Source organism: Haliotis cracherodii, unplaced genomic scaffold, assembly GCF_022045235.1.
Source record: "Haliotis cracherodii isolate W230 unplaced genomic scaffold, xgHalCrac1.p SCAF_4, whole genome shotgun sequence".
Taxonomy (NCBI): domain Eukaryota; kingdom Metazoa; phylum Mollusca; class Gastropoda; order Lepetellida; family Haliotidae; genus Haliotis; species Haliotis cracherodii.
Genome location: NW_027266297.1, coordinates 54,520,234 through 54,542,024, shown reverse-complemented (window position 1 = coordinate 54,542,024; position 21,791 = coordinate 54,520,234). Strand labels below are relative to the sequence as shown.

General features: G+C 40.7%; 1 protein-coding gene across 2 annotated transcripts in view; it reads right to left on the bottom strand.

Annotated features, from left to right (window-relative positions):
* Positions 1 to 17,515: 17,515 nt before the first annotated feature.
* Positions 17,516 to 21,791, bottom strand: part of LOC139478696 (protein patched homolog 1-like) — a 63,206-nt gene continuing 58,930 nt past the window's right edge. For both annotated transcript variants that reach the window (XM_071261275.1, XM_071261276.1), the window contains exons 26-28: positions 21,554 to 21,656; positions 20,921 to 21,031; positions 17,516 to 20,347 (exon numbers count right to left, since the gene is read on the bottom strand). In XM_071261275.1, coding sequence (XP_071117376.1) covers positions 20,934 to 21,031; positions 21,554 to 21,656 — 201 coding nt within the window. In that variant the 3' untranslated portion in view covers positions 17,516 to 20,347; positions 20,921 to 20,933. The remainder of the gene's footprint in view (positions 20,348 to 20,920; positions 21,032 to 21,553; positions 21,657 to 21,791) is intronic.

Here is a 21,791-nt window from a genome sequence, read left to right as displayed (position 1 = left end):
CTCACTCACTTACTCATACAGATTGGCCAATACATTCATTCACAAAGATTGATCCAAACACCTGCTTGCACAAATTGGCCCATACACTTACGAAGCTTGGCCAAGACTGACAAAGAATGACATGTACAACAAATAATGTCAATTGGCCAATACATTCATTCACAGAGATGATGTCAATAAACTCACTCAGATGATTGACCAGTACCATTCACTCAAAATTGGCCCACACACTCACACACAAAGACTGGCCCACACACTCACACACAAAGATTGGCCCACACACTCACACGCAAAGATTGGCCTACACATTCACGCACACAATTCACGCACTGACAAAGACTGGTCCACGCATTCACGCACACAATTACACACACTGACAAAGACTGGCCCACACACTCACACACAAAGATTGGCCTACACATTCACGCACACAATTCACGCACTGACAAAGACTGGTCCACGCATTCACGCACACAATTACACACACAAAGATTGGCCTACACATTCACGCACACAATTCACGCACTGACAAAGACTGGTCCACGCATTCACGCAAACAATTACACACACTGACAAAGACTGATTCACGCACACAATTACACACACTGACAAAGACTGGCCCACACACTCACACACAAAGATTGGCCTACACATTCACGCACACAATTCACGCACTGACAAAGACTGGTCCACGCATTCACGCGCACAATTACACACACAAAGATTGGCCTACACATTCACGCACACAATTCACGCACTGACAAAGACTGGTCCACGCATTCACGCAAACAATTACACACACTGACAAAGACTGATTCACGCACACAATTACACACACTGACAAAGACTGGCCCACACACTCACACACAAAGATTGGCCTACACATTCACGCACACAATTCACGCACTGACAAAGACTGGTCCACGCATTCACGCACACAATTACACACACTGACAAAGACTGATTCACGCACACAATTACACACACTGACAAAGACTGGCCCACACACACACACAAAAATTGGCCCACACATTCACGCACACAATTCACGCACTGACAAAGACTGGTCCACGCATTCACGCACACAATTACACACACTGACAAAGACTGGCCCATACTGATGCACACAGCACGCCTGTACATTCACTCACCAAATCTGCATAGCCCATCCTTCACCTACAAGATTGCTCCCCCTTTCACTAACACTCTCACACTGGCTGGCCCTACCAGCTCTTACTTCCCCCTGCCCACCCATATTCTCATTTAGGTTGCTGAGTCTAATACCCCTGTAGTGTGGAACCAATCTTCTGTGATCTATTGTATCACCAGTGTGTAGCTCCCTGGCATCTCTGTGGCACACTCTATTAACAACCAAAGTGAATAGGCAAGGACGGCGCCACGTTGCAACTGACAACATAGTGTCCGCAGTGGCTAGAGAACCCAGAAAAAGGGAGCCACAGGTTATTTGGGGGGTGGGGGGGGGGGGGGGGGGGATGATCTGCACTCTCTCGTGCCACTTTTCACACCCTGTCCAACGAAAACATGGGTTTAGTCCCCCTAAAGAACCACACTAACTAATTGAAAACATCGTAGTCTCAGTGTGTGGAGATACGGGAAGTCTCCACCAGCACCTACTGCCAGTGCAAGTTGGAAATGTCACAGGCGTCATGTGAAAATTGACTTGCTATACACCACGTGCGTATCTTCACAAAATGCCAGTCTTGCTCATACAGCTAGTACATTGATGGTCATTTGTAGCAGCCTTGAGTGGTTATACCACTTTGTTTTGTGGTCAGTTACACGCCATTAAATAGTTTTGACAAGAAAGGTTATGAAGCAACCCAAATTGTGTTCTATATTCCATCAGATCCACCGGCAAATATATATCTTAACTTTTATTAAAATCTTTGAGAAAAAAAGAGTTTATGTAAGACACGCTGGAGATCTCTGTCGACGTATAAATATCCACCTTTGACTTTTTGGCACTTCTTTGCACTTGAATGACAAACCTGCCTAGACTGTTTGAAAGTTCATGCGTGTCACTGTATCTTTGCACTTGGTTTAATTCATAGGTCACAAAGTTTTTTGGCGTTCAGAGCGACAAACGAATGCATCCCATTCCCACCAGAATGATTATTTTCACACAAGATTTTGGTCCATATTTCGTGAAGAGAATATACATGCACCCAAGGGCTTTGAGGGGAAACGGCACGATGAGGTGGGGGTGGGGGGTTCGTTCACGATTGCCCTCCATGCCTTCGTGTAGATAAACTATGCAAATAAATTCACTGGTTCAAGTTCTTAGATTAAGATTTTTACTTGTTAGTTTTTTATAATGTAATACCAGTTAATTAAAATGAACCCCTGACGGATATTTCATGACATTGTCAAATGTGGTGCGTATTTTTGAAATATGTAACTTGAATTATTTGAACTCAAAAAGGATCTGTAGAAAGCTTCCAACTTCAGCCCAAATAAAATACTAGTACAATTCAAGACTTCCAAGAAAAGAGAGTTGTTATGTGCTAAAATATAAAACCTTGTAAGTGACCATATAATCATCATCACAGTTACATTTTTCTGGGGGGCACGGGTGGCCCAGTCGTCTAAGACGCCGCGAGTTGCGTACCTTGGGCACGCCAGGAACCTATGATTGTGGGTTCGAATCCCGGTTCGCCCCTATTATGTTTCTAGGTTTGTCAGCACCATACCCGTGCTCGTGGGTTTCACCGAAGTGGTAAACGTCTGAGATCTGCATCACTTCGGGCTTTCCTCCCACATTAAGCTGACACGCCGTGATATAACTGGAAAACAGTTAAAAGCGGCGTTAAACCAAACTCACTCACTACATTTTTCTGTATGTGGGGGCACGGGTGGCCCAGTCGCCCAAGGCACCGCACTTCGCTGTGCAGAGTTGCGTCCCTTGGGCACGCAACTAACATGAGACCTGTATCACTTACAAATGAAATGCTGTTCAAAGCGGCGATAATCCCAACGTATATCATATTAGAACGTCTAGGTCTGGCTGGTGTTATTATTATAGGCACCTGATCTAGACTGTCTAATATATACACCAGCCAGCTCTAGGCTGTCTAATATATACATCAGACAGATCTAGACTGTCTGATATCATATACGTTAGCCAGATATAGTCCAGTGTCTGATATACACACCAGTCAGATCTAGACTGTCTAATATTATATATACGTTAGCCAGATCTAGTCCACTGTCAAATATATACACCAGCCAGATCTAGGCTATCTCATATATACACCAGCCAGATCTAGAATGTCTAATATATATACATCACACAGATCTAGACTGTCTAATACTAGTATATACACCAGCCAGATCTAGACTGTCTAATATATATACATGAGATAGATCTAGACTGTCTAATACTAGTATATACACCAGCCAGATCTAGACTGTCTAATATATACACCAGCCAGATGTAGACTGTCTAATATTATATACGTTAGCCAGATCTAGTCAACTGTCAAATATATACACCAGCCAGATCTAGACTGTCTAACATTATACACGTTAGCCAAATCTAGTCCAGTGTCTGATATTGACACCAGCCAGATCAAGACTGTCTAATATTATACACGTTAGCCAAATCTAGTCCAGTGTCTGATATAGACACCAGCCAGATCTAGACTGTCTAATATTATACACGTTAGCCAAATATAGTCCAGTGTCTAATATACATACAGCCAGATCTAGACTGTCTAATATTATACACGTTAGCCAAATCTAGTCCAGTGTCTCATATACATACCAGCCAGATCTAGACTGTCTAATATTATACACGTTAGCCAAATCTAGTCCAGTGTCTGATATAGACACCAGCCAGATCTAGACTGTCTAATATTTTATACGTTAGCCAGATCTAGTCAACTGTCAAATATATACACCAGCCAGATCTAGACTGTCTAATATATACATCAGCCAGATCTAGACTGTCTAATATTATATACGTTAGCCAGATCTAGTCCACTGTCAAAAATATACACCAGCCAGATATAGATTGTCTAATATTATATACGTTACCCAGATCTAGTCCACTGTCTTATATTCTAATATATACACCAGCCAGATCTAGACTTTCTAATGTAAACACCAGCCAGATCTAGGTGGTGCAATATATACACCAGCCAGATCTAGACTGTCTAATATATACACCAGCCAGATCTAGACTGGTTTATATATACACCTGCAAGATCTAGGCGGTCCAATATATACACCAGCCAGATCTAGACTGTCTAATATATACACCAGACAGATCTAGACTGTCTAATATATACACCAGCCAGATCTAGGTGGTCCAATATATACACCAGTCAGATCTAAGTTGTCCAATATATACACCAGCCAGATCTAGGTGGTCCAATATATACGTCAGCCAGATCTAGACTGTCTAATACTAGTATATACACCCGCAAGATCTAGGCGGTCCAATATTTACACCAGCAAGATCTAGACTGTCTAATATATACACCAGCCAGATCTAGACTGTCTAATATTATAAACGTTATCCAGATCTAGACTGTCAAATATATACACCAGCCAGATCTAGTCTGTCTAATATATACACCAGCCAGATCTAGACTGTCTAATATATACACCAGCCAGATCTAGGTGGTCCAATTTATACACCAGCCAGATCTAGACTGTCTAATATATACACCAGCCAGATCTAGACTGTAGACTCCGAGCCGATCAGTCCTTGTTTTATCCCCTTGGCGACAGGCAGGGAAACAACAAGTACCATCTTTTAACATCTCTTTGTACGACACAGCGTGCCTTTTTTATAAAGCAGTATTTCGCGCCCTTTCTCTATTCGATCTGCATTCTTTTTACCAAGCAACATGTTATTCACCTATGAAATCGGTTACAACAAGATCTTAAGAAATATCAGATATGTCCCCAAGGAACATCCTAAGGGTGCCCGGCTTACATCTTGCCGTGCCTAAACGTTCCATCTGTAGTCATATACGTGGTCGTTTCCTGTTATTCTTTTAACTTCTTTAGTATCGGATGTATAGGAGCACAGTCTGCGATTCCTATTTGTAAAGAGATTGGCCGAATAAGAACAGCCAGCATGATTGCGTTAAAAACAGCCATCCTCTAGAAACGTCTTGATTCTGTATATAGTGTAGCAATCGCTGCCTGCTTGTCTTTTTAACTCAAGGAGCGTTGTATTGAGTCTATCCCATCCAAGACCACCCAGGCCCAACCAGAGAATTCTGCGAGAACTCGGTATTTATGATCGTGCAAGACGATACCTACGTTCAGTTCTACGCTTAGCGGACAGTCGGAGACGAGTCGCCTCCCTTTGACTACAGCCAGCGAGAATCAACACCTGCAGCCATTCTTCGGGTTTCTTTTATGGTTCATTTATGTACCTGCTTGGGTTTTGTTCTACATATGGTATATGTATGTGAGGACCTCTGCAGAATGAAGACATTCCCTTGTTATTCAAGCTTAGGTTCGTCGTAAACATTGAGAAGTGTACCACACACGATGCAAATTCACTGTTAGGTATACATGTATTTGTTTTTATGACAACACCCTTTTCGATGCTTGCTTTATGCACTGTCTTCAAATACCGTCATTGTTATGTAGGTGCAAAGTTATGCGATATGCCCATCATTTAAGTACGGGTGTAATGTAACACGAAATGTATATCGTCGAGCTGGTAAGTAGAGCCCTGTATAGTTTCCACACTATGGTGTCTGTGAACGCTGTTTTGGTATTTATTCTTTACTGAGTGAGTGAGTGAGTGAGTGTTTGTTTTACGCCGCTTTTAACAATATTCCAGCAATATCACGACTGGGGACACCAGAAATGGGCTTCACACATTGTACCCATGTCTGGAATCGAACCCGACATGAATAAATAGAGTAAGTGATATTAAAAATGAATTACAAAATCGCGAAATTCGATTTTTTGTATATCACAAACTTAGTTTAAAGATATTACAATTCCGAAACTACTTATGGTTTATATAGAAAATGAATTTATGACCTCAGATAAATTCACTTCTTGGTACCCACCACAGTAGATATTATGACATTGTCACGTCTTTCACTCTGTAACTTTATAGCTTATAGATATATTTGTGTTTATCTGTGAATTATTTTTAATATATTTCAATATATTTAATTATCTCGAAATATCACTTTCTTGGTACCCACCACAGTAGATATTATGACATTGTCACGTCTTTCACTCTGTAACTTTATAGCTTATAGATATATTTGTGTTTATCTGTGAATTATTTTTAATATACTTCAATATATTTAATCATCTCGAAATATCTGCTAATATAGCACTTCTAATCCTGAACTCCAATAGATCAGTTAATATGAAACGATGAATTACTGATATCACAAAAATTCGATTTTTTTATATCTATTATTCACCATTATTTTCAGATATCACAAAATGAATTATTGTATCACAAATTCAATTATAAGATATACGACAATTATTTTTTGATATCCCTTATCGAATTTGTGATATCAAACAATACTTCTATTATTTAGATATCACAAATACATTTTTAGATTTAGATGCATTTTTTTTACTTTTTATATAATACATTTTGTCATATAAAAATATGTCTTGGTACAAAATAGGGAATACATAGTAAAACAGCGCCTCACAGTACACATGTATACTATAATCATGGTAAGTGAGGGAATATTGTATAGAGTGAGTGAGTGTGAGTATTAACGCCGCTCTGAACAGTATTCCAGTTATATCACAACGTGTCAGGAAAGCCCGAATTGATGTTTACCACTTTGGTGAAACCATCGAGCACGGGTATTGTGCTGACAAACCTAGAAGCATAATGTGGGCCAACCAGGATTCGAACCCACGATCATAGGTTAGTAGCGTGCCCAAGGGACGCAATTCTGCATAAAAAATTGCGGCGCCTTAGTCGACCGTGCCTCCAGATATTGGATACAGGCGGCTCATCGAATTGGCAGCTCTCCACTGTCCCTTATGACAGAACAAGCGAGATAGCTTGGCCAGCATTTGATTTGTCTTTGTTGGGCTAGGAACCAAACGCAATTAAATGTATCATATGGATTTATGTATTTTATATATATATTGCATTTTATTTGTGATGCTTGTGGTATCAAGAAACGTATGCTGCTGTATATGCATACATTTAGCAAACAATAATAATTTTAAGACGGATATTGTGATATGTATGCACATTCAAATAGTATGAAACATGTAGAATAGCTTGGATAAATTCAATATTTAGCGGGTACATTTGTGATGTATGTATATACGGTCACTTTCAACAGACAGTGTCACACAATAAATACTGTCACTTCTCTTGTTGATCTGATTGGATAGCGAGACACACAGAACCGCGGAATGTTAGATCCGACCAGAAAGTGAGACATGCAGAGCCGTGGAATGTTTTATCCGACGAGAAAGTGAGACACACAGAGCCGCAGAATGTTAGATCCTACGAGAAAGTGAGACACACAGAACCGCGGAATGTTTTATCCGACGAGAAAGTGAGACACACAGAGCCGCAGAATGTTAGATCCTACGAGAAAGTGAGACACACAGAGCCGTGGAATGTTTTATCCGACGAGAAAGTGAGACACACAGAACCGCGGAGTGTTAGATCTGAAGAGAAAGTGAGACATGCAGAGCCGCGGAATGTTAGATTTGACGTGAAAGTGAGACATGCAGATCTGGGGAATGTGAGATCCGACGTAGACTAACATATAGTCTCTGAAATGAACATATCGTACAGAAAAAAACAGTTGTTCAGTTATCTTAATAAAAATCTAATAAAAAAGGAAGCCCAGTGATTTTCTTCATTTTCAGATACTGCAGTAATCTAGACTTGCCAAACATTATAGACTTGCATGGGCTGTAGTTGACTATCAGGGTCTGTAAGACAGACTAGATCCGACGAGAAAGTGAGATATGCAAAGCCGTGGAATTTTAAATACGACGAGAAGGTGAGACATGCAGAGCCGTGGAATATTAGATCTGACGTGAAAGTGAGACATGCAGATCTTGGGTATGTTAGATCTGACGATGAGAAAGCTAGACACGCAGAGCTGGGGAGTAAAAGAACTGACGAGAAAGTGAGACATGCAGAACTGAAGAATAAGAGCTGGGCAATGTTAGACGAGGTGAGACGGGCAGAGCTGGGCAATGTGAGACGAGAAGGTGAGGCATTCGAAGCTGTGGAATGTCAGATTAGATTAAAGTGAGACGGGCACGATTCGGTAAATGTTAGATCAGATGACGTTTAGATGGTCAAGGATAAGTAATGGCCTGGCCGAATCAGGGCAAGGCGATTCTTAAGTATCACCTGGCTGCGTTGTTGTAAGATCGAACCCTGACACACTGGGTCGTGTCTTATAAAACTGTCAGCTAGTTTGCCTGATCCAAGCCCGGATCCGCATATTGTGGGTTGTAATATGATGGACATGTTGGCTTCAATCACTCACGTGTTATATGTGAGTGAGTGAGTATGGTTTTACGCCGTTTTTAGCAATATTCCAGCTTCACGGCGGGGGACACCAGAAATGGGCTTCACACATTGTACCCTTGTCGGGAATCGGACCCGGGTCTTCGGCGTGACGAGCGAACGCTTTAACCACTAGGCTACCCTACCGCCCCTGTGTTACATGTGAAACCCACCTTGCCGTCCCCTGCCGTGATATGACTGGACTACTTCTAAAAGCGCAATAAAACTCATCTCACTCACTAACCCAAGACGCTAAACGTGATATATATACTTGTCGCCCCAAACCAAAGATGATACATTTAACCAACAGAGAATTCGAAATGGAATTCGATTTTATGGTCATAATGTGGTCTAAAGCTGATAGAGCGTTGCATACATTTAACCAAAAAGCCCCTCGTTACTTATAATCTTCCAAGCGTCTTTCCGTCTTGGCGTTCACACGTGTTAAAACTTGTTTTATGTTTACAATAACATTTTTGCATAATCATTTCAAAGAAACCGCCATCCAAACAAGTTTTTCTTAATTTTCGTTTTGGCTTGACATTTGCAATTCGGCCATTGTCGATTTTCCACACACATCAAGTTTTTAACAAAACATCACTCTAAAAGGATTGGAAAAGCAAATTCATTTCATGTCTGCAATATCTACCATCGGGACTATGTTTTGATGGCTTCGTCCACAGATTGAAAGTCCGGCGACTCTAATGATTAGTTCAATCGAGCCATAGTGCGTAAATATAAGTCTGTAATGTCTTTCAGACGGAGTGATTGGGCGTAGTCGTGGACCTGGGTGATATAGTCGTAATAGAGTTCAAACATCCATATATAATAATACCAACCCGACTACGACATTTGGCGGCAGGCGAGAAATTTCCCCCAGAACTATTAGAGATTGTAGCGCGAAAGATCAGGCCCATACGAAATACGATTGTTATGTCAGTCTCTGTTATAGTTCATGGGATATAGAGTAAGTGAGTCAGTTGGGATTTACGCAGCTTTGAGCAATATTCCAGCAATATCACGACGGGGGATGCCAAGAACAGGTCCATCACACACGTTGGGAGTCGAACCCGGGCGTTCGGCATGACGAACAAAGCAATTTTACTACTGGGCTATACCCCATTACCCCTGGATATTGAATTGTTGTTTTTGGTTTGTTGTTTTACGCCGCACTCAGCAACATTACAGCTATACGACGGCGGTCTGTAAATAATTGAGTCTGGACCAGAGAATCCAGTGATTGACATCATGACATCAATTGGGATACAATGACATGCACCAAGTCAGCAAGCCATGCAGACCACCCGATCCCGTTTGTTGACTCTTACAAGTATAATCGCCTCTTGCGACAAGCATGGGTTGCCGAAGACCTGCTCTAGCCCGGATATTCATGGGTCCTGGGATATAAAAGAACTTATAAGGTTATGTTGTATTTGGGTTGATAACTTCATATTGATTCTATTATCACTGTGTGTTTTCCTTATAATATTAAATTCATCATTTTCATTTTATTGACGCGCCTTCCTTCCACTGAGTCAGGTCTTTCTCGTCTTTGAAAAATCTATTTTAGGCGATAACCGTGACGGGAGGGTCCTTTGGGATTCGCACATGCAGTGAAGAATGCTGAATATGCCAAATTCTGCACATTTGTCCCAAAGAACATGAGTTTATGTCGCGGAGCCGTCTGGCGTTTGTCACTGTCCGTATAACCCTTTCCTATTTTCGGCGAATTCACCCGATAGCTTGGTTTAACTCTGGTATTTTATATTGAAAGTACAATATCCATAGTTCTCATGAAGCACACGGTCTCGAAAGATGAAATTTGTATTAATAATAACCATAAGTCTAGCCGCGAATAGCTGAAAAATGCCGATGTGGCAAAAACAACACCACTCACTCAATCACTCACTCACTATGACAAATAAACAAAATTAATATGCAAACATTTGGGTAATTATTCTGAATAATAAGTGTTCACCCGACAAACGGATTTGATTTTGTTCTTTTCAACCATCCCATTCGTTTCAAGAGAGTTAGACAGACCGACTGAGGGCGAAAGCAAGTATACATTTGAAAACTGGGTTCGACCAGTGAATTACAAACGTTATCAAAACGTTATAGGATTAAAACGGGCACCGAAACACTGCAGATATAAGGTCCGAAACACAATTGTGATACCTGTATCAAATAAAATACCATCGAATAACCATTTCATGTTTAATTCTTAACCACCATCAAACATGGGTGTATTTTCTTTTGCCCGGTAGTATAGTTGCAATATTTGAGATTTGAGGCACTTTTCTTGTATTTTGGCTAAGGCTGGGCGGGTTAGTATTTCGTTAGTTAGTTCGCTGTGCAGAGTTGCGTCCCTTGGGCACGCCAGAAACCTATGATTGTGGGTTCGAATCCCGGTTCGCCCCGATTATGTTTCTAGGTTTGTCAGCACCATACCCGTGCTCGTGGGTTTCACTAAAGTGGTAAACGTCTGAGACCTACATCACTTCGGGCTTTCCTCCCACATTAAGCTGACACGCCGTGATATAACTGGAATACTGTTAAAAGCGGCGTAAAACCCAACTCACTCCCTCACTCTTTCAAGTTAGAAATACAGGTACATTGGAGACTTCTGTGTCGATACTGCTGATTGAGGCCTGCGTAGGTCGGACTTTCTGCCAGTCTGGGTGGGGGTGCGGATGTCACGCAACTGCTCACACTCACCACATATTATTAGATAGAGAATTGCGAGTATAAACAATGCTGTGCATGTTATTTTAGACTTCTGGAAATTCACAAACCGTCCTTCCCTTTTCATTTTTTCCGCCATCACATCAAGTCCCGCGCTTTCCTCCGCGCCGTGTGTGGTCGCGGTCTGGAGTCGGGTTTGGCGTATCAGTCAGTGAATAAACTATCTGAGAGTTTCCGGGGGTTCCGTGTGCCACAAAATAAACTATCATTAAAGGAAAGTGCCATTATCTTCATACAAGTGGAAAGTAAATAGCCAAATATATTCTTTGAATTCTACTACTACTTTTACGTGTGCAGATACAAAAAATGTAAAGGAATTGGTGAAGTGAATATTATAAGCACAAACACAAGAACACTATTTCTCATCCTTAACATCGGAAGACACATATCGGCGTGGTTTAATTGCAAATGAATTAATTAACAGTCGAAGTCGCAACACCTACATGTGACGACAGTTTACCAAATAATTAAGTAATCTGTAGCGTTAAAAAATAATTATTAAGGACTCATTTTAGATGACAAAGCTGGATAGGCCGCATCAAACCTTGAGGCGAGACGACACTTAATGGCGCTAGGACTTTGATTGACCTGTTGCACTGTTATGAGAGACTATTGTGTCATCGCACCACAGCTACTTAGCCCGTGGTTTGGCCGTCAACATCCCGATGTCACTCCGTGCTCCTGCCTGAAATAGAGAAGACTGGTGTGGATCCGATAGAGTGAGTGAGTATGGTTTTACGCCGCATTTAGCAATATTCCAGGAATATCACGGCGGGGGACACCAGAAATGGGCTTCACACATTGTCCCCATGGATTCGGCGGACACAATAATATTAATGGGATACAAATGAAACAGTCTTATGACTGATGATTCTGCGTCATCGTACCATGTGTACGAAGTAATAAATGCTCACTTCATCAACCATTAGTTTTGTTTTTGTTAAAAGTCCGATAGCTTTGCATCAACTCAAGAAAGCTCTAAAACACATGTTTGATACATGGAACATTTGGATTGTGTTAAAACTTTTGTCTCGGCACATGAAGCAAACATGGAGACTTTATCATTTGGAGAACGAACAAATACCAGTATTTCAGCACGCTGAGGCCCACACAATAGCTCGTAGATATATGTCGGGTAGTGTCCAGCGATATCGCCATCTATAGTCACCCTCTGGCTAGGTGGCGCTGCGCTCTCACCCGGCGAGTCCGGACAGCAACGCTGATAAACCCGAGATAGCGTAGGTGGGGTGAGGCGCACTCATCAAGCTCCGAGTGAATGGGATTCCTGTGGTGTTTTCCCGGTTGCTGGGTGTCCGTAACAGATTAAAAGGCGGACAATTGATGGAATTTCGTCGGTGAGGAATTTATGGCATTTTCTGGAATTGGGCTAGTTTTGAGCGATGGATGTCTTGTAAAGACCGTATTTGTTGTTCAAAGAAACTCCTACTGTTCTGACTCTTCAATCAACTGTTAGTTTATGGATCAGTTGTTTGTTGTTTTAACGCCTCACTCAGCATATTCTATCTATGACACTGTCTGTAAATAATCGGGTCTGGACCAGACAATCCAGTGATTGACATCATGAGCATGGATCTACGCATTGATCCAATAAAAAGTAAAAAGTACTGCACCGGAGCCATTAGTGATGTCATTTGATTGTGGCGTCATGGTAACCACTGACGTCACAATGGTCTGCAAAGCATTGTGACGCAATTATCATTGCAGCGATATCTACAATGTAGATGATCTCACCCAAGCGATATCTTCTGTGGGGGCCAGTTTTGGATGATAAAGTACTTTATCGGAAACTGGGTTTCAGCTGTACTCTGATTATGACGGATAGACATGTATATTCGTTATTACCGATGCGTGTGAAAGAACCACCTCACACGTCAGACAAACGTACCAAGCAAATTATTATCAGGTTTCGCTGTTGTTTAGCTTAATATTCTCAAGGCTTTTTAATACATATTGCAAATGGCGGTCTCCAAAAAGTAGGGCTAGACAGATATGATGAGAGGTCTTGGTATTATAGGCATGAAATAATGGTAATTAGCAACTCATTAAGGCATCTACAGTAATTATATAAGTATGGCAATATGAGGGGCTAAAACAGTAAGATATAGGTATAACACATAACGTTTATTGTTTACAAGGCCTCCTGGCGGGTGAACTTTGGCAACTAATTCCTACAGTGTGTTCATTACGGTTTAGAAAGAAAGAAAATATTTTGTGTGAGTTTCGTTTTTACCCTACTTCACAACATCACGCTAACTGGTCTGTGTTGACATGTGGTTTGTAATGTACTCAGATCGTTACCAATATGTAAGTCCATCTCATCCCAGTATTAGCAATATTAGTTATCAATAAATTATATGATCGATACTGTAAGTATACAAAGAACTTCACAGGGTCATTGGGAGATGGCACGTGTTCTTGTGGTATAAGATTTGCTGTGAAGGTGGATCCCATACTCCCGCCAGATTGAGATCACTGGATTGTCAGCACAAACGATAGTGGCATAATTGTCTCCCACCTGCGTGACGTTTGGCTTTCCTCACACATTATTAACGTTGTTGTTTGTTATTGTTTTGTTGTGTTTTTTTGTTTTTTGGTTGTTGTGAGGTGTTCTGTATGCAGATCCATTTATATCACTCACACACTAACTCACTCACTCACTGTGTATATGCATCAGCACGAGGTGTGAGGAGTAACATTTCTTGGTATGCAACCACGTTTAATGACGTCACTGACGTCCCTAATGGTTAAGCGTTACGTCAATTTCAAATGACGTTGAAGGTTGAGGACATATAAACAGCATCAACGGTTCCAGAGAAGTTAAGCTCTCCCCCACACGTGATATAACTAAACTACTGTCCAAAGCGGCGTTTAAACAAACTCACTCAAATTTATATTCATTTGACAATGTTTTTGTTTGTTAACTTGTTGTTTAACCCCGCACTCAACAATATTCCATCAAAATGACGCTGGCTATGAGACATTGACGTAACTCTACACCGGTGTTGGTCGTATCCCAATTGCGTAGATCGCTGTTCATGTTCACGTGTTCACTCCACCCCCCCTATACTGGGAATGTATACATGACTTTAGTGGAGAGATACTCTGTGTTTTCAGAATATCAGTCACCGCTAGAACAACCACGGTGCGCATATTCATAAACACGAACCTACTTGGCCCTGGTAGAGCACTGTGGAGCCCCTCGGGATCCGGGTAAGAATACACGTGGCCAGCAACCTATGCTTGTTGTAAGAGGTGACCAACAGGCTCGTCAGGCTGGGTGGTTTGGTTGACTCCATGTTAATGCATCCAGTTGCCCGGATCGATGCTCGCATTTAGTTTTGATATAACTTGAACTGGGTATACACGGGCAATCAGAATATTGCTTAAATCTGAATGTTCCATGTTATCAACGAGCCAGCCTATGTTATCGCATACTACACTAAGTTGTGTATAGATTATGCATGGTTTGCATGTCGTTGGTATTGCAGTGATAGTCTGTTCACAGATCTGTTACTTGTGTTGTTGGGACAGTAGAGTCAGGAAGTTGTCCACTCTTGAATTCACCCCTTTAAATAATCACTATTACAGATGTTTTTAATCACAAGTGGATCCTTCATTCAAACCATTGACGAGTAGATCTTCATTCAAACCCATGACAAGTGGATCTTTCATTCAAACCGATGACAAGTGGATCTTTCATTCAAACCGATGACAAGTAGATCCTTCATTCAAACCAATGACGAGTAGATCTTCATTCAAACCCATGACAAGTGGATCTTTCATTCAAACCGATGACAAGTAGATCCTTCATTCAAACCAATGACAAGTAGATCCTTCATTCAAACCCATGACAAGTGGATCCTTCATTCAAACCCATGACAAGTGGATCTTTCATTCAAACCCATGACAAGTGGATCTTTCATTTAAACCCATGACAAGTGTATCCTTCAATCAAACCCATGACAAGTGGATCCTTATTCAAACCCATGAAGAGTAGATCTTTTATTCAAACCCATGGCGAGTGGATCCTTCATTCAAACCCATGACAAGTGGATCCTTCATTCAAACACATGACAAGTGGATCCTTCATTCAAACCAATGACAGTGAGTGAGTGAGTGAGTATGGTTTTACGCCGCTTTTAGCAATATTCCAGCAATATCACGGCGGGGGACACCACAAATGGGCTTCACACATACTACCCATGTCGGGAATCGAACGCGGGTCTTCGGTGTGACGAGCGAACGCTTTAACCACTAGGCTACCCGACCGCCCCCAAACCCATGACAAGTGGATCCTTATTCAAACACATGACAAGCAGATCTTTCATTTAAACCCATGACGAGTAGATCCTTCATTCAAACCCATGACAAGCGGATCTTTCATTCAAACCCATGACAAGTGGATCTTTCATACAAACCCATGACGAGTGGATCCTTCATTCAAAGCTACAAGTAGATCCTTCATTAAAACCCATAAGTGGATCCTTCATTCAAACCCATGACGAGTGGATCCTTCATTCAAACCCATAACGAGTGGATCCTTCATTCAAAGCCACGAGTAGATCCTTCATTCAAACCCATGACAAGTGGATCCTTCATTCAAACCCATGACAAGTGGAATCTTCATTCAAACCCATGACGAGTGGATCCTTCATTCAAAGCCACGAGTAGATCCTTCATTCAAACCCATGACAAGTGGATCCTTCATTCAAACCCATGACAAGTGGAATCTTCATTCAAACACATGACAAGTGGATCCTTCATTCAAACCCATGACAAGTGGACCCTTCATTCAAACCCATGACAAGTGGATCCTTCATTCAAACACATGATGAGTGGATCCTTCATTCAAACCGATGACGAGTGGATCCTTCATTCAAACCGATGACGAGTGGATCCTTCATTCAAATCCACAGGTAGATCCTTCAATCTAACCCATGACAAGTTGATCCTTCATTCAAACCCATGACGAGTGGATCCTTCATTCAAACCCATGACAAGTGGATCCTTCATTCAAACCCATGACGAGTGGATCCTTCATTCAAACCCATGACAAGTGGATCCTTATTCAAACCCATGACAAGTGGATCCTTATTCAAACCCATGACAAATGGATTCTTCATTCAAACCCATGACAAGTGGATCCTTCATTCAAACCCATGACAAGTGGATCCTTCATTCAAACACATGACGAGTGGATCCTTCATTCAAACACATGACAAGTGGATCCTTCATTCAAATGCATGACAAGTGCATTCAAACCCATGACAAGTGAATCCTTCATTCAAATCCATGATGAGTGGATCCTTCATTCAAACACATGACAAGTAGATCTTTCATTTAAACCCATGACGAGTGGATCCTTCATTCAAACACATGACAAGTGGATCCTTCATTCAAACCCATGACAAGTGCATTCAAACCCATGACAAGTGGATCCTTCATTCAAATCCATGATGAGTGGATCCTTCATTCAAACCCATGACAAGTGGATCCTTCATTCAAACACATGACAAGTGTATCCTTCAATCAAACACACCTACTGAATGGATCTTCATTAAAAGCAACACTTAGATACTTCATTCAAACCCATGACAAGTGGATCCTTCATTCAAACCCATGACGAGTGGATCCTTCATTCAAACCCATGACGAGTGGATCCTTCATTCAAACCCATGACAAGTGGATCCTTCATTCAAACACATGACAAGTGTATCCTTCAATCAAACACACCTACTGAATGGATCTTCATTAAAAGCAACACTTAGATCCTTCATTCAAACCCATGACAAGTGGATCCTTCATTCAAACCCATGACGAGTGGATCCTTCATTCAAACCCATGACGAGTGGATCCTTCATTCAAACCCATGACAAGTGGATCCGTCATTCAAACCCATGACAAGTGGATGCGATGATGCCCAAGGTGTAACCAATGAAAGTCTCCAACGGTCCCGTGGTTGACTGCAGCTCGCAGCAGCTGGCAATATCCCAGCCACACGAGGGCAGGGGACACATGGGTTTCACACCCTCTCCTTATACGGGCAATCAAAGCTCGGTAGCTCCATGAGTAAAAACCAGATATTCATCCATCCCTTGCTAAAGTGAGTTAAAACAAAATCACAGCTAAAACATCACAATCCCAATATCCAGACCGCCAATGTCATGGTTGTCCATCTCTTGAAATAAACACAAAATACAAGTTATTTTTACAAACTTTTTATTCTTTATACTCAGTTGCCAATGTGGCTGCCCCTGCGATGGGGGACACGATGACCATAGTTATACATCCCTATACTGTACATCTTAAAGTGATTAGCTACATCAGGCCTATCACAGCCACCCAGTCCCACCCCCCAGGCCGACCACTCCCATGCTAATAATGCTCAACACTGCCCTATTCCCGGTCCAGGGACCATTGATATAAATTAACAAAGCTGTATACAGGGTAGGGGCCTTCCTGGGGGCCCAGGACAGGAATACACATATTTATACTCATATATAGTTTTTATTCAATTCACCTGACTTGGGTAATATTACTTTGCAATTCTGTCATGACATTTGGTTTCAGCAATTCTAGGTGGGATTGGATTAAATTTGAAATCTTTTATGATAATCTCAAGATTTGATACCTGGGTAGAGACCTTATTCAAAAATTCATTTACTTGTTAGTTTCATGATAATACTGAAATGAATGACTGCAAACGGTTGATGTAAACCAAATGTACTGACAGTGCTATCCCCCTTAACACAATCTGGACAAATCTTAAAGGACAAACAGCCCATCTCAGCAGTCAAGGCTGTTGTTCATTATGATTCAAACTGACCGTCACACATTTGGGGGAGAAAGAGACAAACATGAATGTTATTTGTGTCTGCTGTATTTCATGAGGTTTATCCATGAATGCATAAAGGATGGATTTCATTTGATCCAAACAGAAATAATAATAATAATGAGAATTTATTTTGGTATTAACATTTTTTGAAATGTTAATTATTTTGTTTCATATTGAATAAAAACATTAAAGATTGCATAAACATTGGAAAAATAAGAAACTGGAGGTATTTTGAGGGTAAAATTGACGACTTTGTCTTTGTAATAACAACAAAGTGAACAGGGCCATATGTCTGTCCAAGGACAGTCAGAGATAGGTAGATATCTTTGGTTGAAGCTTGACGCAGTCCGCTGAAGTAGACGTTTATTATACTCTCAAACCATTCATTCAAATCTCTCAGTCATACGTTACAAGGGCATAATTTCATCTAATGAAACATACACAATGTCCTGATAAAGATTGCTTCCCACCCCAAAATATCTTCATCATTATTTACAAAGGCTAAAAAAGTGTAAAATAGGATTTCATGGATTTGTAACTGTGTAGATTATTGAACAACTTTTAACAAATATCTCGATGTATTTTACAGACTTTTCTACAATACAAAAGAGTATACTACGAGTATTTCAAGGGAGAATTCTCTTGGAGATTCCCCAAGAAATTATGCATTGCTTTCAGAGAGGTAAAAGGATAATGCCCTTCAATAATGATAGTGGGCACATCGTTTTTGCAAATCAGAAACAAAAGTAACCATTTTAAAAATATATATAATGTATGAATATTTTAGTAAATAATACACCAAATGTCTTTAAAATAGGAGAAAATAGCTGCAATACTACTTACTATAGATACTGGCCTTGACAATCCCATTATATATGATTATTATTTCCAGAACACTACAAAAAAATAACTAAATATCAACTACTGGCTTTTTTCATGTTTATGTTCCATGTCATAAAGAAACTTACATCTTTAATACCATTAACTAATTTTTCAACTTTTTGCAAAAAGATGTGCCCGAGTATATATTCAAAGGCGAGTGCTGTCAAAGCCTCACCAGTTTGCAATATACATAAACAAATAACAAATGAGTCAACAATGTCATCTTGCCTTTTGTCCGTGTAGATTCGTTCATTGCGAAACGGACAATTTACGAGGTTGAAAATTTACATCAATACTTTGTACAAGGTTTTCATAACAATATCACTATACATGTTCTACATACAATATTTTACAAATAACACAAACATCCATCTTCGCCATGACAACCAGAGAACGAGTCATGTGACCAGCATAAACAAGGGAGATAACTCCTTCTCTGGCTGCCTACGAAACATGTCTATGTTTTGGGTTCATAAATAAATAAGGTAGTTTTGGTGAATGACAATCTTACTGACTAACATTGTATCTAGACCCTGGATAGTTGACGTCGAACTTCGTCGATAAGTTCTCTGTGTGCAGATCTCTGCCCTTTCGGCAAAGAAGGTACCCGTAAAAACACCAAACTAGCATGAAAGTTTCCACCTGTTCATCATTGAGCACTGCCATCAACCTGCTGGCACTATCTGCCATTGCATAACTGGCCACAATGCTCACCATGTCTGTCACTATATGTCCATATCCATTGGTTCGATTCCTGAATTTGAAGTTTGACATTGAAGTTAGGTCTTTGGGCTCATAATCAGTTTTAAAACTGCATTAAAAAAAATATCACATTTGTAGATATGAGATGCACCTTTGGCATAAAAGTCACTGTCTTTGAGTAATCCAAATGCACTCCTCCCCCGTAACTCCAGCACTTGCATATTGCAACCCGTTTCTACACTTTGCCCTTCCTCCAAGCTAGGTCTGGGCAACAACAAGCGCCAATGGCACGCTCATTTCACGTACGTTTCACATGCACGTCTTCATGTAATTAGCATGTGAATGTTCATACAAAGTTCATGTAATTTCACAACTTTCACGTCCACTCCATCTTCCCACTTCTCCTGAGAAATTAGTTAAAGTATCGCAGTGAATGTGAGTGGACAAGTGCGAGGGTCCAGTGACCAAACACTGATCGGCTGACGCCCACCTAGCTGCCATCCAGGACTGCCAAGAAAGCATAAGCCACTTCCAGAGAGTTGACAACTGAAGGCTGTCACTTGCTTGGTCTGTCCATTTCTTCCTGTGCGTATCCTAATACAGTCACAGAAATAGCACCATTGCCACACAGGATCACACTTCTGAAACACAAAGAAACACGCTTTTTACATTCAAATACTTTGAAGGTTTCAGAACCATCAAATTAATACACATTTGAAAGTAATACATGAACAGGTTTGATAACCATGGATATCAACATGATATCAATGGTTCAATAACTGTATATACCAACCATGAACAGGTTCAATAGTTCAATAACTGTATATACCAACCATGAATAGGTTCGATGGTTCAATAACTGTATATACCAACCATGAATAGGTTCGATGGTTCAATAACTGTATATACCAACCATGAACAGGTTCAATGGTTCAATAACTGTATATACCAACCATGAACAGGTTTGATGGTTCAATAACTGTATATACCAACCATGAACAGGTTTGATGGTTCAATAACTGTATATACCAACGATGAATAGGTTCAATGGTTCAATAACCATGGGTATCAAAATGAACAGGTTCAACATGCATGGCATGCTTTCTGTGTAAGAGAAAACAGACGAGAAATGGATTTTGTATATCTGGAACATTTTGTACATTTACCTCTGGTTACCTGGAACTAGACAAACAAGCAAGTAAAGTCTGACTTACTTGTAGTGATGTACTAGCACTTGCTTTCATCAGAGTCGGAGTTATTGGCAGTTTCAAGTTCTTTCAGCTTTCGCCTTTTGCTTTTGAAACTTCTTTCTTGGTCTACTGTCCCTGAAACACAATCATGGCAAATACGTCAATACAGTCGTCAACAAAGTACTCAAAAGAAAGTTCTGGATTGTCTGGTCCAGACTCGATTATTTACAGACAGCTGTCATATAGCTGGAATATTGCTGAGTGTGGCGTTAAACAACAAACAAAAACAACAAATGAAAGTTCTGTCACAGACTTGGCCTGACATTGTAGTCAAGTTCATAATGCATTGAATACTGGCATTATAATGAATCTGGCACCATAACACGGGTGGTATAATAGTCAACAATAGTTTCTGGTTTTTTTAAGTCTAGAAGAATAATTAAATTGGCTCTTTAATGAGTCTGGCATTATAATGAGTCTGGCACTTTAATGAGAGTCTTATACGATTCTTGCATTTTAGCAAACATGGTATTATGAGCCTTGCATTGAAACCATCATTGGACTGATATGGAGTGTGTAGCACTGTAGCAGGATTGGGATAGCACTGCGCCTGGCTCTGTTGCAAGTCGGGAATTATAATGAGTTTTGTAGATTTACCTGGAAGAGGCGTGTGTACTTCTACTTTGACTGTGGCAGTAGCCTTGACCCTCGTCACATGTTTGGGTGGCGGAGTGGACGAGGCCGATGTGGGTGGGGAATTCTAGGGTAAGAGAAAGAAAAACATGTAAAATCCACATGGACAAGTTGAATGACATTGACTAACAATATACATATTTAACAAGCCATCTGGTCAATGACACTTCTTTTACCAATCCTTCAGGAATAGCTCAGTGTA